The sequence below is a fragment of the Somniosus microcephalus genome, unplaced genomic scaffold, assembly GCF_052327205.1.
Source record: "Somniosus microcephalus isolate GS21.2 unplaced genomic scaffold, FLI_Smic_1.0 unresolved_chr3, whole genome shotgun sequence".
NCBI classification, from domain to species: domain Eukaryota; kingdom Metazoa; phylum Chordata; class Chondrichthyes; order Squaliformes; family Somniosidae; genus Somniosus; species Somniosus microcephalus.
The window spans coordinates 55,736,910-55,752,566 of record NW_028225181.1 but is presented as its reverse complement, the minus strand read 5'-3'; the positions used below and the strand labels follow the sequence as shown (position 1 = coordinate 55,752,566).

Below are 15,657 nucleotides of genomic sequence, written 5' to 3'. Positions count from 1 at the left end.
CATGTGACCTCCCGGGAGAGGCGAAAAACCAGATAAAGAACCCAATGGCCAATTTAGGAGAAAAAATCTGGGAAATTCCTCTCCGACCCCTCGATTCAGCCCCTCGATACTCTTCAGCCATTCAATGAGATCGTGGCTCATCTGCATTTTAATGCCATCGACCCCTTTGCTTCCATAACCCTCAATAGCCTTACCCAACAAAAAGTTTTTGCTTATCACAGACAATTTCAATAAAATCTTTAATTTGCATGGTTGTGCCATACTATAGGACATGAGTAAACCAGATTCTGTCAGCCAACCAGCACTGCCCTCAGTCACACGTGTCACTGATGTGGGCAGTGTTGGTGGATGAGCTGTCACTGAGTCCGACACCGCTCACAGCAGATTGTACCCGAGGCTGAGGAGGGTGCAGGTGGTCTGAACCCACTGCATCTCACACAGCAACAACTCATTTCTCGAATCTGGTAAGCAGTCGTGTATGAATGGACTTTTAAAACAAGCTCAGAAGTTTGTCTCTTGCTTAGTAGGGACTCAGGAGTGTGGGTACCACTTGTCCTGTCCCAATACCGGGCTCAGTAAAGACCTGTGTTAGAATATTAGAAGGGGGGGTCTGTACCGGGAGACTGGAAAGAGAATCAAGCAATTGGTGTTTATCAAGGACATGTAAGGAGGTGGAGCTCATCTCTATCTGAAGGGTCCCAGTGAGGGAGAGAGGTAGAGCTCACCTCTGTCTTTATGGTCCCAGTGAGAGAGAGATGTAGAGCTCACCTCTATCTGTAGGGATCCCAGTGAGGGAGTGAGGTAGAGCTCACCTCTATCTGTAGGGATCCCAGTGAGGGAGTGAGGTAGTCCTCACCCCTGTCTGAAGGGGTCCCAGTGAGGGAGTGAGGTAGAGCTCACCCCTATCTGTAGGGGTCCCAGTGATGGAGAGACGCAGAACACACGTCTGTACTGCAGCATCAACCTGGATTATTTTCTCTGGAGTGGGGCTTGAACCCAAAATCCTTCTGACGCAGAGGAGAGAATGCTGCAAACTGAGCCATAGCAGACCACGTATTAGGGCAGTTTGAGTGCTGTGGTCGGGCCGGATAATGAACTTTATATTTTAAGTCTGTAGTGTCCCAGTGAGGGAGAGATCTAGTGCTCACCCATTATATATAGGTATACCCACTGATTCCATGCCAAACTACCCATTTCAATTTCCCTCTGTTCACCCATCCCCTCAACTCTCTCTAATACAAATGCCGTGTTTTTACTTCCAGAATATCAGCTGGTGAGATGTGGACTCTACTGCTGATTCTAGGTTGCCTAAGTAAGTAATTTTCATTATAGACTAACTGCACCGTGTTTATTTAATGTCTTCAGGTAGAAAAACCTCCCAAGGCGCTTTTCATTTGTGATTTTGATTCGGCCAGTACAGGTCTGTAGCACGGGCAAAAACCTGATTGGAGAGGTACAAACATGGAGTTTAAATTGAAATTCTTACACTCCTATCAGTTATAATTTAATTTTTTTTATTCAATCTTGGTATGTGGGCGTCGCTGGCAAGGGCAGCATTTATTGCCCATCCCTAATTGCCCTTGAGACGGTAGTGGTTAGCCAGCTTCATGAACTGCTCCAATCCGGCTGGTGAAGGTACTTCCACAGTGTTGTTAAGGAGGGAGTTCCAGGATTTTGGTCCAGCAACAATGAAGGAATGGTTGATCAGATTTAAAACGTATGCCTTTGTGATAGGCATTCGGTCATTACTGTGCACAGTTTTATTCTCCAGATTACAAAAAAGGATGTAGAGGTACTGCAGAGGGTGGGAAAAAGAATTTACAAGATGATACCAAAAGAGCGATGTTCTCACTTTCAGGAAAAACTGAACTGGTTGGAGCTCTTTTCTATAGAAAAGAGATGGATGAGCGGGGACCTGATAGAGGTTTTAAAATTATGAATGTAAATATGCAGATCTTTCCACTTACGGGAGAGGTGAGAACTAGGGGGTGATCAATATAAGATAGTCACTGAAAGGCCAATACGGAATTCAGGAGAATCTTCTTTACCCAGAGATTGGTGAGAATGCAGAACTCGCTAACACAGGAAAAAGTTGAGGCCAATAGCATAGATTATAGATAAGCACATGAGGGAGAAAGGAACTGAGCAATATATTGATACGGTTAAATGAGTAGTGCTGGGAGGATTCCCGTCATGGAGAATAAACACCAGTTGGGCTGAAAGGCCGGTTTCTGTGCTGTAAATTCGTCGTAATTCTATGCTGTACATATTACATAATATTTTACATAATATACTTTTAATTACTGATCAGGTGTAAAATTATGCATTTGTATTCGATCTTTAATATCTTCATTTTTGATCAATATTATTTATAATGCATTTAAAATAGATAAATAATAATTGATATTTAATAATTGCATTATTGATAAGTATTTAATATGTATTGCACTGTTGATTGATATTATGCATTTGAAATAGATATTTAATATTTTCATTATTGATTGGTATTATTTATTATGGATTGGCAATAGATCTTTAATATTTGAATTATTGATAAAATTATTTATTATGCATTTGTAATAGATTGTTAATATTTGCATTATTGATCGAAATTATGTATTAAAGATTCCTAATAGATCTTCAATATTTGAATTGTTGATTGAATTATTTATTAGGGATTTGGAAGAGATCTTTAATGTTTGCAATATTGATTGACATTATGTTTTAAGGATTTCTAATAGATCTTTAATATTAGCATTATTGATTCATATTATGTAATAAGAATGTCTAATAGATCTTGAATATTTGCATTATTGATTGATATTATTTATTAAGCATTTCTAATAAATGTTTAATATTTGCATTGTTCATTGATATTATTTATTATGGATTTGCAATAGATCTTTAATATTTTAATTATTGATTAATATTATTTAATATGCATTTGTAATAGTTCTTTAATACTTGAATTATTGATTGATATTATTTATTAAGGCTTTGTAAGAGATCTTTAATATTTGCATTATTGAATGATATTATTTATTAAGGAATTGTAATAGATCGTTCATATTTTCATTATTAATTTATATTATTTGTTTAGGTTGTGTAATAGATCTTTAATATTTGCATTATGCATTGATGTTATTTATTCAGGATTTGTAATAGATCTTTAATACCTGCATTCTTGATTGATATTATTTATTAAGGATATGTAATAGGTCTTTAATATTTGCATTTTTGATCAATACTTTTTATTGAGGCTTTGTAATAGACGGTTAATATTTGCACTGTTCTTTGATATTATTTATTATGATTTTGTAATCGATCTTTAATATTTTCATTATTGAAAGATATTATTTATTTGGTTGATATTTTTTAGTGTTGATTTGTAATAGATCGTTAATACTTACCTAATTGATTTATGTTATTTATTAAGGATTTTCAATAGATATAATATTTGCATTATTGATCGATATTACTTATTATGTATTTGTAATAGATCTTTAATATTTACATTATTGATTGGTGATAATTATTAAGGAATTGCAATAGATCTTTAATATTTACATTATAGATTGATGTTATTTATTAAGGAATTGCAATAGATCTTAATACTTGCATTCTTGATTGGTATTATTTATTTAGGCATTGTAATAGATATTTTATACATGCATTATTGTTTGATATTATGAATTAGGGATTTGTAATAGATCTTTAATGTTTGCATTATTAGTTTATATTATTTATTTAGTATTTGTAATAGATCTTTAATATTTGCTTTATTCATTGCTGTTATTTATTAAGGATTTGTAAAATATCTTTAATATTTGCATAATTCATTCTTGTTATTTATTGAGGATTTGTAATAAATCATTAATACATGCATTATTGATTGTTATTATTTATGAAGGAATTGTAGTAGATCTTTAATATTTTCATTATTGATTGATATTTTTTATTAAGGATTTGTGATAGATCATTAATACTTGCATTATTGATTGATATTATTTATTAAGGTTTTTCTAAGGGATCTTTAATATTTGCATTATTGATTGATATTATTTATTATGGATTTGGAATAGGTATTTAATATTTGCATTATTGAAATTAATTGTTATTGAAGAGTTTTTAATATATCTTTAATAATTGCATTTTTGATTGAAGTTACTTCTTAAGGGTTCATAATCCATATTTAATATTTGAATTATTGATAAATATTATTTACTATGCATTTGTAATAGGTCTTTAATACTTGCAATATTGATTGATATTATTTATTAATGCTTTCTAAGAGATACTTAATACGTGCATTATTGAATGATATTATTTCTTAAGGATTTTTAATAGACCTTCCATATTTGCATTATTCATTGTTGTTATTTATTCAGGATTTGTAGTACAGCTTTAATGCATGCATTAGTGATTGATATTATGTATTAAGGATTTGTAATAGGTCTTTAATAATTGCATTTTTGATCAATAATCTTTATTGAGGCTTTGTAATAGATGTTTAATATTTGCACTGTTCATTGATATTATTTATTATGCATTTGTAAGCGATCTTTAATAATTGAATGTTTGATAAATATTATTTATTATGCATTTGTAATAGGTCTTTAATATTTTCATTATTGAATGTTATTATTTATTAGGGATTTGTAATGGATCTGTAACATTTGCATTATTGGTTGATATTATTTAGTGTTGATTTGCAATAGATCTTTAATATTTGCATAATTGATTTATGTTAAGTATTAAGGAGTTTCAATAGATATATTATTTGAATTATTGATCGATATTATTTATTATTGATCTGTAATAGATCTTTAATATTTACTTTATTGATTGGTGATAATTATTAAGGAATTGCAATAGATCTTTAATATTTGCATTATGGATTGATGTTATTTATAAGAAATTGCAATAGATCTTAATACTTGCATTATTGATTGGTATTATTTATTTAGGCTTTGTAACAGATATTTAATACATGCATTATTGACTGATATTATTTATTAATGATTTGTAATAGATCTTTAATATTTGCATTATTGATTGATGATAATTATTAAGGAATTGTAATAGTTCCTTAAAACATACATTACTGATTGATATTATTTATTAAGGATTTGTAATAGACCTTTAATGTTTGCATTATTGATTGAAATTAATTATTTAGTATTTCTAATATATCTTTACCATTTGATTTATTCATTTATGTTATTTATTCAGGATTTTATAATAGATCTTTAATATTGTGTTATTGCTTGATATTATTTAATATGGCTTTGCAATAAATCTTTAATTCTTGCATTATTGATTGATGTTATTTTTAAGGATTTGCAATAGATCTTTAGTATTTGCATTATTGATTGATGTTAATTTAAGGAATTGCAATAGATCTTTAATGTTTGCCTTATTGATGCATGTTATTTATATGGATTTTTAGTATACCTTTAATATTTGCATTATTGGTCGATATTATTTATTAACGATTTGTGAAATATCTTGAATATTTGCATTATCGATTGATGTCATTCATTAACGATTTGTAAAAGATCTTTAATATTTGCATAATTGCTTGATGTTATTTATTACGGTTTTGTAATGGATCTTTAATATTTGCGTTGTTCATTGCTATTATTTATAATGCATTTGTAATAGATCTTTAATATCTACATAATAAAACAAAATACTGCAGATGCTAGAAATCTAAATAAAAACAGAAAATCCTGGAGAAACTCAGCAGGTCAGGCAGCATCTGTGAAGAGAGAAACAAAGTTAATGTTTCAGGTCAATGAACTTTCGTCAGAACTGGAAAAAAGCAGGAAATGGAACAGATTTTTAAGCAAGTGTAGTGGCTGGGAAATGGGAGAGGGCATGGAAGAACAAAAGGGAAGGCCTATGATAGGATAGAAGGCAAGAGAGATTAAGAGACATTGATAGACATTAAGCGATACTCAAGGAAAAAGGAGTTGGTAATGGGACAGGTTAAGAAACAAAGGATGGCTCTAGTTGAATTGTACATTGTGCTGGTAGAAGGGAAGACAGATGCCATGTGGGAGAGAAGAACAGAAAAAAAATTGTGAATTAAAAACATATAAATGATAGGGGCCGGGGTTATGATCTGAAATTGTTGAACACTATGTTGAGTCCAGGAGGCTGTAAAGTGTCTAATCGAAAGATGATGTGCTGTTCCTCGAGCATACTCTGGGCTTCAGTGGAACAAGGCAAGACGCCGAGGGCGGTGAGGTCCGAGTGGGAGTGGCACAGTGAATTATAGTGACAGGTGACCGGAAGCTCCGGGTCCCCCTTACGGACTGAACGGAGGTGTTCCGTGAAGTGTTCAACCAATCTGCCTTTGGTCTCGCAATATAGAGGAGACCACATTGTGAGCAGCGAATACAGTACAGAATTTTCGTTCTACCTAGACCACTCCCACTTGCCTCTTACCCACTCTAGAACTTTTGATTGCTAACTGCCGGCGTGACATTGGCTGTGTCCATTTCTCTGCACCCCTCACTCACTCCAAACCAACCTCCATCTGAACTTGCAGCACTCCATTATCTCAGATCCAAACCCAATATTGTCATTAAAACTGTTGACAAGGGTGATGCTGTTGTTGTTTGGTGAACTGACCTCTACCTAGCGGAAGCTGAATGCCAACTCTCCGACACATCCTCCTACCTCTGCCTGGACATAAATCCCACTACTGAACATCAAGCCACCATTTCCCAGACTGTCACTGGCCTCATCTCCTCTAGAGATCTTCCCCCCATGACCGCCAACCTCATAGTTCCCCAACCCTGCACATCCTGCTTCTACCTCATTCCCAAGATCCACAAACAGGACTGCCCTGGTAGATGCATCGTTTCATCCTGTTCTAGCCCCATGCAACTTAACTCTTCCTATCTCGACCCTATTTTCTCTCCCCTTGTCCAGTCTCTTCCCACCTGCATCTGCAACTCTTCAGACACCCTCCGCCACTTTAACGGTTTCCAGTTTCCTGGCCACAAACATGTCCTTTTCACTATGGATGTACAATCGCTCTACACCTCCATCCCCCACCAGGATGGTCTTGAACAGAGGCCCAACAAGTCCCCATCCACCACCACCCTTCCCCCACTGGCTGAACTTGTTTTTACATTGAACAACTTCTCCTTTGACTCCACTCACTTCCTCCAAATCAAAGCTGTTGCTATGGAACCTGCATGGGCCCTAAATATGCCTGCCTTTTTGTGCGATATGTGGAACACTCTTTGTTTCAGTCCTATTCAGGTCCCCAACCTCACCTCTTTTTCCAGTACATTGATGACTGTATCGATCCTGGTTCCAGCTCTCACCCTGAACTAAATAATTTCATTCACTTTTCTTCCAATTTCCATTACCTTCACATGGTCCATCTCCGAGACTTCCCATCCCTTCCTTGGCTTCTACGTCTCCATCTCTGGGGATAGGTTATTGACAAACATTCATGACAAGCCCACTGACTCCCACAGCTACCTGGACTACATTCCTACCACCCCGCCTCCTGTAAGTTCTATATTCTATTCTCCCAGTTTCTGCATCTCCGCCGCATCTTCTCTGATGATGCCACCTTCCATACCAGTGCTGCCGACATATCTTCTTTTTTCCTCAACTGAGAAGTCCCCTCTACAGTGGTTGACATGGCCTTTAACCGTGTCCATTCTATCTCCGCCCCTTCTGCCCTCACCCCTGCCCCTCCCTCCTGGAACCACGATAGTGTTCCTCTAGCCCTCATCTTTCACCCCACCAGCCTCCACATTCAACGGATCATCCTCCGCCATTTCCGCCATCTCCAGCGTGATCCCACCACCAAATGCATCTTCTCCTCACAAACCTTTCAGCATTCCGTAGGAACCTCTCCCTCTACAACACTTTAGTACGCTCCTCTGTCACGCCCAACACCCCTTCCCCTTCACCTGGCACCTTCCCATGTAAGCGCAGGAGATGCAACACAGGCCCTTCTACCTCCCCACTTCCCAAGTGTCCAAGGCCCCAAATATGATTCCAGGTGAAACAAAGATTTACTTGTACTTCTTGCAATTTAGTATACTGTATTCGCTGCTCACTATGTTGTCTCCTTTACATTGGGGAGACCAAACGCAGATTGGGCGACGGCTTTGCGGAACACCTCTGTTCAGTCCATAAGGGGGACCCCGCGCTTTCGGTCGCCTGTCACTTTAATTCACCGCCCCACTCCCACTCAGACCTCACCATCCTCGGCCTCTTGCATTGTTCCACTGAAGCTCAGCGTAAGCTCGAGGAACAGCACCTCATCTTTCGATTAGGCACTTGCAGCCTTCTGGACTCAACACTGAGTTCAACAATTTCAGATCATAACCCCTGCCCCTATCATATATATATTTTTTATCCACACTTTTGTTCTGTTTTTCTGTCCCACATGGCAGCTGTCTTCCATTCTGCCAGTGCAATTTACACGTCATCTAGAGCCACCCTTTGTTTTTAACCAGCCCAATACCATCTCCTTTTGCTTTGAATATCTCTTAATGTCTCTCAATGTTTCTTGATCTCTCCTGCCTTCTATCCTATCATAGGCCTTCCCTTTTTTCTTTCATTCCCCCCCTTTTCCCAGCCACTAGACTTGCTTAAAAATCTGTTCCGTTTCCTGCTTCTTTCCAGTTCTGACGAAAGGCCATCGACCTGAAAAGTTAATTCTGTTCCTCTCTTTGCAGATGCTGCCTGACCTGCTGAGTTTCTCCAGCATTTTCTGTTTATATTTAATATCTACAATATTGATCAATGTTATTTATTAAGATTTTGTAATATTTCTATAATATTTGCATTTTCGCTTGATATTATGTATTAAGGATTTGCAATAGATCTTTAATATTTGCCTTATTGATCAATAATTTTTATAGAAGATTTGTAAAAGATCTCTAATATTTGCATGATTGATTGAAGTTAATTATTAAGGATTTGTAATCGTTCTTTAATATTTGCTGCACTTATTGATTTTATTTATTATGGATTAGTAATCGATCTCTTATATTTGCATTTTTGAAAGATCTTTTTAATTAAGGATTTGTAATAGATCTTTAATATTTGCATTTTTGAAAGATGATTTTTCTTATTGATTGCTGATAGATCTTGAATATTTGCATTATTGATTGATGTTAATTATTAAGAATTTGCAATATATCTTTACTATATAAAATCTTGATCACCAATTTTTTTCCGCTTTGCAATAGATCTTTAATCGTTGCATTATTGATTGACGTTATTTATTAAGGAATTGCAATCGATCTTAAATATTTGTCTTATTGATTCATGTTATTTATATGGATTGTAATATATCTTTAATATTTGCATTATTGATCAATAATTGTTGTTGAGGATTTGTAATAGATTTTTAATATTTGCATTATTTGTTTATATTAATTAAGATTTGTACTAGATATATAATACTTGCATTTTGATTGATATTATTTATTAAATGTTTGTTATAAATCTTTAATTTTTCCACTATTGATTGAAGTTAATTATTAAGGATTTGTAATCGATCATTAATATTTTCTTTATTTATTGATTAAATTTATTAATGATTAGTAATAGATCTTTAATATTTGCATTTTTGAAAGATGTTTTTTATTAATGATTTCTAATAGATTTTGAATATTTGCATTATTGATTCATTTTAATTATTAATCATTTGCAATTTATCTTTAATATATACATTATTGATCGCTAATTTTTTTGCCGATTTGCAATAGATCTTTAATGGTTGCATTATTGATTGATGTGATTTATTAAGGAATTGTAATATATCTTTAATATTTGCATTATTGATCAATAATTGTTGAGGATTTGTAATTGATCTTTAATATTTGCATTTTTGATTGCTATTTATTATTCAATGTTTGTTATAAATCTTTAAATTTCCGTTATTGATTGAAGTTAATTAATAAGGATTTGTAATAGATCTTTAAAATATGTATTATTGATTGATTTTATTTAATTAGGATCTCCCAACTGCAAACTCACTTTCAACTGCACTTTCGAAATCCGGCCTCTGGCCCTCCATTCCTCATGACATCTACCGATCTGCTCAACCACACGCACGACATTTGATGCACTAGTCCATACTATAACAATTACACTCTCTCACCCATCCCGTTCCCCTGGTATGGCTCCCACCTTCCCTCCCTTATGTCAAAGGAACGCAACCTTGAACAGATATGGCAGACATCTGGTTCACATATCTGGCTGGACCACGTGAAACATTATCGGGTCCTGCTCTCGTCTGCCAATATTGCTCATTATTCCAAAATCATTCTGGAATGCAAGATAAACCCGGGCTTCTATTCTCTACTGCTAACCATCTCCTTATACCCCTCTCCCCTGCCTCCTCCACGCTCACCTCCAATAACATGGGCAAGGTGCTCATGGACTTACTTGTCACTAAGATTGAGACTATCTGTTCAGCTGCCTCTGCCATTTCCCTTACTTCCCCTAGCCTATGAAGCGAAACTTCCTCTAACGTTCCACGCAGCTCGAGACCTGAAATCACATATTTCTCCACTTTCTCTCCGATCTCCCCTCATGACCTCTCTGCGCTCATCTTGTCTATGGGACCCAAATCCTGCTCCCTCGAACCTATTCCCACCAACGGCTGACGACCCAGTTTCCTTTTCTGGCTCCCATTTTAGCTGATATTTTTTACGGTTCTCTCTCCATAGGTACTGCACCCCTCTCCCTCAAATCTGTCATCATCACCCCTCTGCTCAGAAAACCAAACATTGATCCCCCCGTCCTTGCAAACTATCTCCCCAACTCCAACCACCCCTTCCTCTCCAACTACCTTGAATGTGTTGTCGGCTCCCAAATCCGTGTCCATCTTCCCCACAATTCCATGTTTGAATCCCTCCAATCAGGTTCCGCCCATGCCACAGTACCGAAACGGCTCCCATCAAAGTCACAAATGACATCCTTTGTGACTGTGACAAAGTTAACTATCCCTCCTCGTCCTTCTTGACTTGTCTGCAGCCTTTGACACGGTTGACCACTCCATCCTTCTCCAACACCTCCCCACCGGTGTCCAGCTGTGTGGTATGCTCTCACCTGTTTCCATTCTTATCTATCTAATAGTAGCCAGATAATCCCCTGTAACGGCTTCTCTTCATGCTCCCGCATCGTTAACTCTGGTGCCCCCCAAGGAGCTATCCTTGTCCCCTCCTTCTTCTCATTTACATGCTGCCCCTTGGCGACATCATCCGAAAACACAGCGTCAGTTTTCACATATATGCTGACGACACCCAGCTCTACATCACTACTTCTACTCTCGACCCCTCCAAGGTATCTAAATAGTCAGACTGCTTGTCCAACATACAGTTCTGGATGAACAAAAAAATTCAGTTAAATATTGGGAAGGCCAAAGCCATTGATTTTGGTCACTGCCACAATATCCGTTAACTAGCCATTGATTACATCCCTCTCCCCAACCTCTGTCTGAGGCTGAAGCACACTTATCACAACCTTGGTGTCATATTTGACCATGAAATGAGCTTCCAAACAAATATCAGCATCATAAAATTGCCCATATTTGCCCTTGCCTCAGCTCATCTGCTGCTGAAGCCCTCATCCATGCCTTTTTTACCTCTACACTTGACTATTCCAACGCACTCCTGGCTGGCCACCCACATTGCACCCTGCGTAACCTTGAGGTCATCCAAAACAAGGCTTACTGTGTCCTTACAGGCACCAAGTCACTTTTGCCCATCTCGCCTGTGCTCGCTTACTTACATTGGCTCCCGATAAAGCAGCACCTCGATTTCAAAATTCTCATTCTAGTTTTGAAACCCCTCCATGTACTTGTCCCTTCCTATCTCTGTAATCACCTTCAGCTACACCAACCCCTGGGATATCTGCGCTCATCTAAATGTGGCCTCTTGAGCATCCCAGATTATAATCGCTCAGCCTTTGGTGGCCATGCTTTCTGTTACCTAGACCCTAAATTCTGCCTAAACCTCATCGCCTTGCTATCTCTCTTTGCTCGTTTAAGTGGCTCCTTAAAACCTACCTCTTTGATGAAGCTTTTGGGCACCTGCCCTATTTCATCCAATTGTGGCTCTGTGTCACATTTTTTGTCTTGAAATAGTAATGTGCAACGCCTTGGGTATTTTTACTATGTTAAAGGCGCTATATAAATACAGGTAGACTACCCTTTATCCGAACTTCCGAAAACCGAAACCCTCTAAAAACCGAAGGTTTTTTCAGTCAGCGTAAGTCGTGCGCACGACATGACCAGAGTGGCGCACGACTTACGCTGAGCAGAGGGTCAGCGTAAGTCGTGCGCACAACCCCCCGCGGGCCCCTGCGGACCCCCCCGCCGACCCCGACCCCCGCCGACCCCCCCCCGCGGACCCCCCCGCGGACCCCCGCCGACCCCGACCCCCGCCAACCCCCCCGCGGACCCCCGCCGACCCCCCCGCGGACCCCCACCGGCCCACCTTCCGAAATCCGAAATTTTCCAAAAACCGAAACACGGCTGGTCCTGAGGTTTTCGGATAAAGGATAGTCTACCTGTATAACATGTTGTTGTTGTTATTAAAGATTTGAAATAGATCTGTCATATTTGCATTATTGATTGATATTATTTTTTAAAGATTTGTAATCGGTCATTAATATTTGCATCATTGATTGATATTATTTATTATGGATTTGGAATAGCTGTTTAATATTTCTATTATTGAATGATATTATTTATTCTCCTCCTTCCTTGGCTCTGTTTTCACCACAAGAGAATTGAGAATTTTCTGTGTATTAAGTTGCCCTGAAATCATTGCTATTTATTTGCAAATATATTGTAAATATTAGTTATATTTACACACTTCTTTCTATTTTTTAGCAAGATATATCTGTTTTTTAAATTTAATACTGATATTTATGTGTTTGTCCATTTAAATTATCATTCACATTTATATGTATGTTTATATTTCCCATTTTCATTTATTTTTAATTTTTACATTCAGTTCTTAAATTTATCATAACATTTATATTTCATTTTCACGAGTTCAGCCCCAGTTGGAGAATTGTGTCCAATTCTGGGCACCACATTTTAGGAAGGACATGAAGGCTTTACAAAGGGTATTGTTCCAGGGTTGAAGGATTACAGTTACGTCGATTGACTGGAGAAGCTGCTGTTGTTCTGCTCAGAGCAGTGAAGGCGAAGAGGAGATTTGATAGGGGTGTTCAAAATCATGAAGGATTTAGATAAAGAAAATAAAGAAAAACTGTTTCCAGTGGCTGAAGGATCGATAACAAGATCGCACAGATTTACAATGATTGGGAAAATAACCAGAGGCGACACGAGCTAAATCTTTTTTCCGCAATGAGTGATTAGGATTGGGAAAGCATTGCCTGTTATGGTGCTGGAAGCAGATTCAGTAGTAGTCTTCAAAAAGGATTTCGATAAACAATTGAAGGAGAAAAATTGCTGGGATATAGAAACAGAGAAACATAGAAGATTGTAGCAGCGGTAGGCCATTCGGCCCCTCGAGGCTGTCCTGCCATTTAATGAGATCATGGCTGATCATCCAAATTCAGTACCCTGTCCCTGCTTTTGACCCATATACCTTGATCCCTTTACCCTTGAGAAATATATCTAACTCCTTCTTGAATATATTTCATGAATCGGCCTCAACTGCCTTCTGAGGTAGAGAATTCCACAGGTTCACGATTCGCTGGGTGAAGAAATTTCTCCTCATCTCTGTCCTAAATTGCTTATACCTTATCCTTAGACTGTAATCCCTGGTTCTGGACTCCACCGACATCGGGAACATCATTCCTGCATTTAGTCTTTCTAGTCCTGTTAGAATGTTATAAGTTTCAATGAGAAGCCCTCTAATTCTTCAAAACTCTTGCGAATATAAGCCTAATCGACCAATCTCTCTTCATACATCATTCCTGCCATCCCATGTATCAGTCTGGTGTATCTTCGCTGCACTCCCTCCATGGCAAGTACATCTTCCTCAGATAAGGCGACCAAAACTGCACACAATACTCAAGGTGTGGTCTCACCATGGCCTGTACAACGGCAGCAAGATATCCTTGCTCCTCAACTCGAATCCTCTTGCTATGAAGGCCAAGATAACATTTGCCTTCTTAACTGCCTGCTGCATCTGCATGCTAACCTTCAGCGACTGGTGCACAAGGACAGCCAGTTCTCGTTGCACTTCCTCATTTTCCAATCTATTGCCATTCAGATAATAATTTGTCTTCCTGTTTGTTCCACCAAAGTGGATAACCTCGCATTTATGCACATTATACTGCATCTGCCATGCATCTGCCCAATCACCCAACCTGTCCAAATCATCCTGGAGTTTCACTGTATCCTCCTCACAGCACACACGCCCACCCAGCTTTGTGTATTCTGTAAACTTGGAGGTATTACATCTAGTTCCCTCATCTAGATCATTAATATATATTATGAATAGCTGTAGTCCTAGCACCGATCCCTGCGGTACCCAACTTGTCACTGCCTGCCACTTGGAAAAAGACACATTTATTCCAAATCTTTGCTTCCTGTCTGCCAACCAGTTTTCGATCCAAGTCATCCCTTACCTCGAAGCTTTAACTTTGTACGCTAATCTCTTATGCGGGGCCTTATCGAATGCCTTCTGTAAGTCCAAATACGCCACATCTACTTGTTCTCCCTTATCTATTCTACCAGTTACATTCTCAAAAAATTCCAGTAGATCAGTCAAGCATGATTTACCTTTTGTTGACTTTGTCCGATCCTGTCACTGTTTTCCAAGTGCTCTGCTCTTACATCTTTTATAATGGACTCTACCATGTTCCCCAAGACCGATGTCAGGCTTACTAGTCTATACTTCCCCATTTCTCTCCACCACCATTTTTAAATAATGGGGTTACATTAGCTACCCTCTTGCCCATGGGAACTGTTCCAGAACCTACAGAATTTTGGAAGATGACCAGCAATGCATCTATTACTTCTAGGGCAACTTCCTTACGTACCCTAGGATGTAGATTATCAGGCCCTGGCAAGTAATCGGTCGTCAATCCCGTCAATTTCCCTAACACAATTTCCCTACAAATACTGATTTCATCCAGTTCCTCCCTCTCATTAGATCCTATGTTCCCCGAAATCTCTGGGAGATTATTTGTGTCCTCCTTTGTGAAAAAAGAACCAAAGTATGTATTTAATTGTTCTGCAATTTCTTTGTTCCCCATTATAAATTCCCCTGATTCTTGCTGCAAGGGACCTACAATTGACTTCTCCAATCTTTTTCACTTCACATATCAAAAGAAGCTTTTACAGTCATTTTTTATGTTCCCTGAAAGCTTACTCATACTCTATTTCCCCCTCTTAATTAATCCCTTTGTCCTCCTTTGCTCTATCCTAAACTGCTCCCAATCCTCAGGTTTGCTGCTTTTTCTGGCCGCTTTATATGTCCTCACCTTGGATCTTATGATATCCCTAATTTCCCTTGTTAGCCATGGTTGTGTCAGCCTTTTTGTTGTATTTTTAAGCCAAACAGGGATGAACAAATTCTGTAGTTCATCCATGCGATCTTTAAATGTTTGCCATTGACTATCTACCGTCAATCCTTGGGGAAAGAGCTGTGTAGTGGGACTAACTGGATTGATCTTCGA

The 15,657-nt window shown here is 37.8% G+C and overlaps 1 protein-coding gene across 1 annotated transcript in view; it reads left to right on the top strand.

Moving 5' to 3' along the window:
- Positions 1-310: 310 nt before the first annotated feature.
- The window catches only part of LOC147091461 (uncharacterized), a 76,139-nt gene continuing 60,792 nt past the window's right edge, over positions 311-15,657 (top strand). Inside the window, exons 1-2 of the mRNA XM_085976806.1 lie at positions 311-464; positions 1,263-1,312. Of these exons, the coding sequence (XP_085832932.1) occupies positions 1,279-1,312 (34 nt within the window). The 5' untranslated portion in view covers positions 311-464; positions 1,263-1,278. The remainder of the gene's footprint in view (positions 465-1,262; positions 1,313-15,657) is intronic.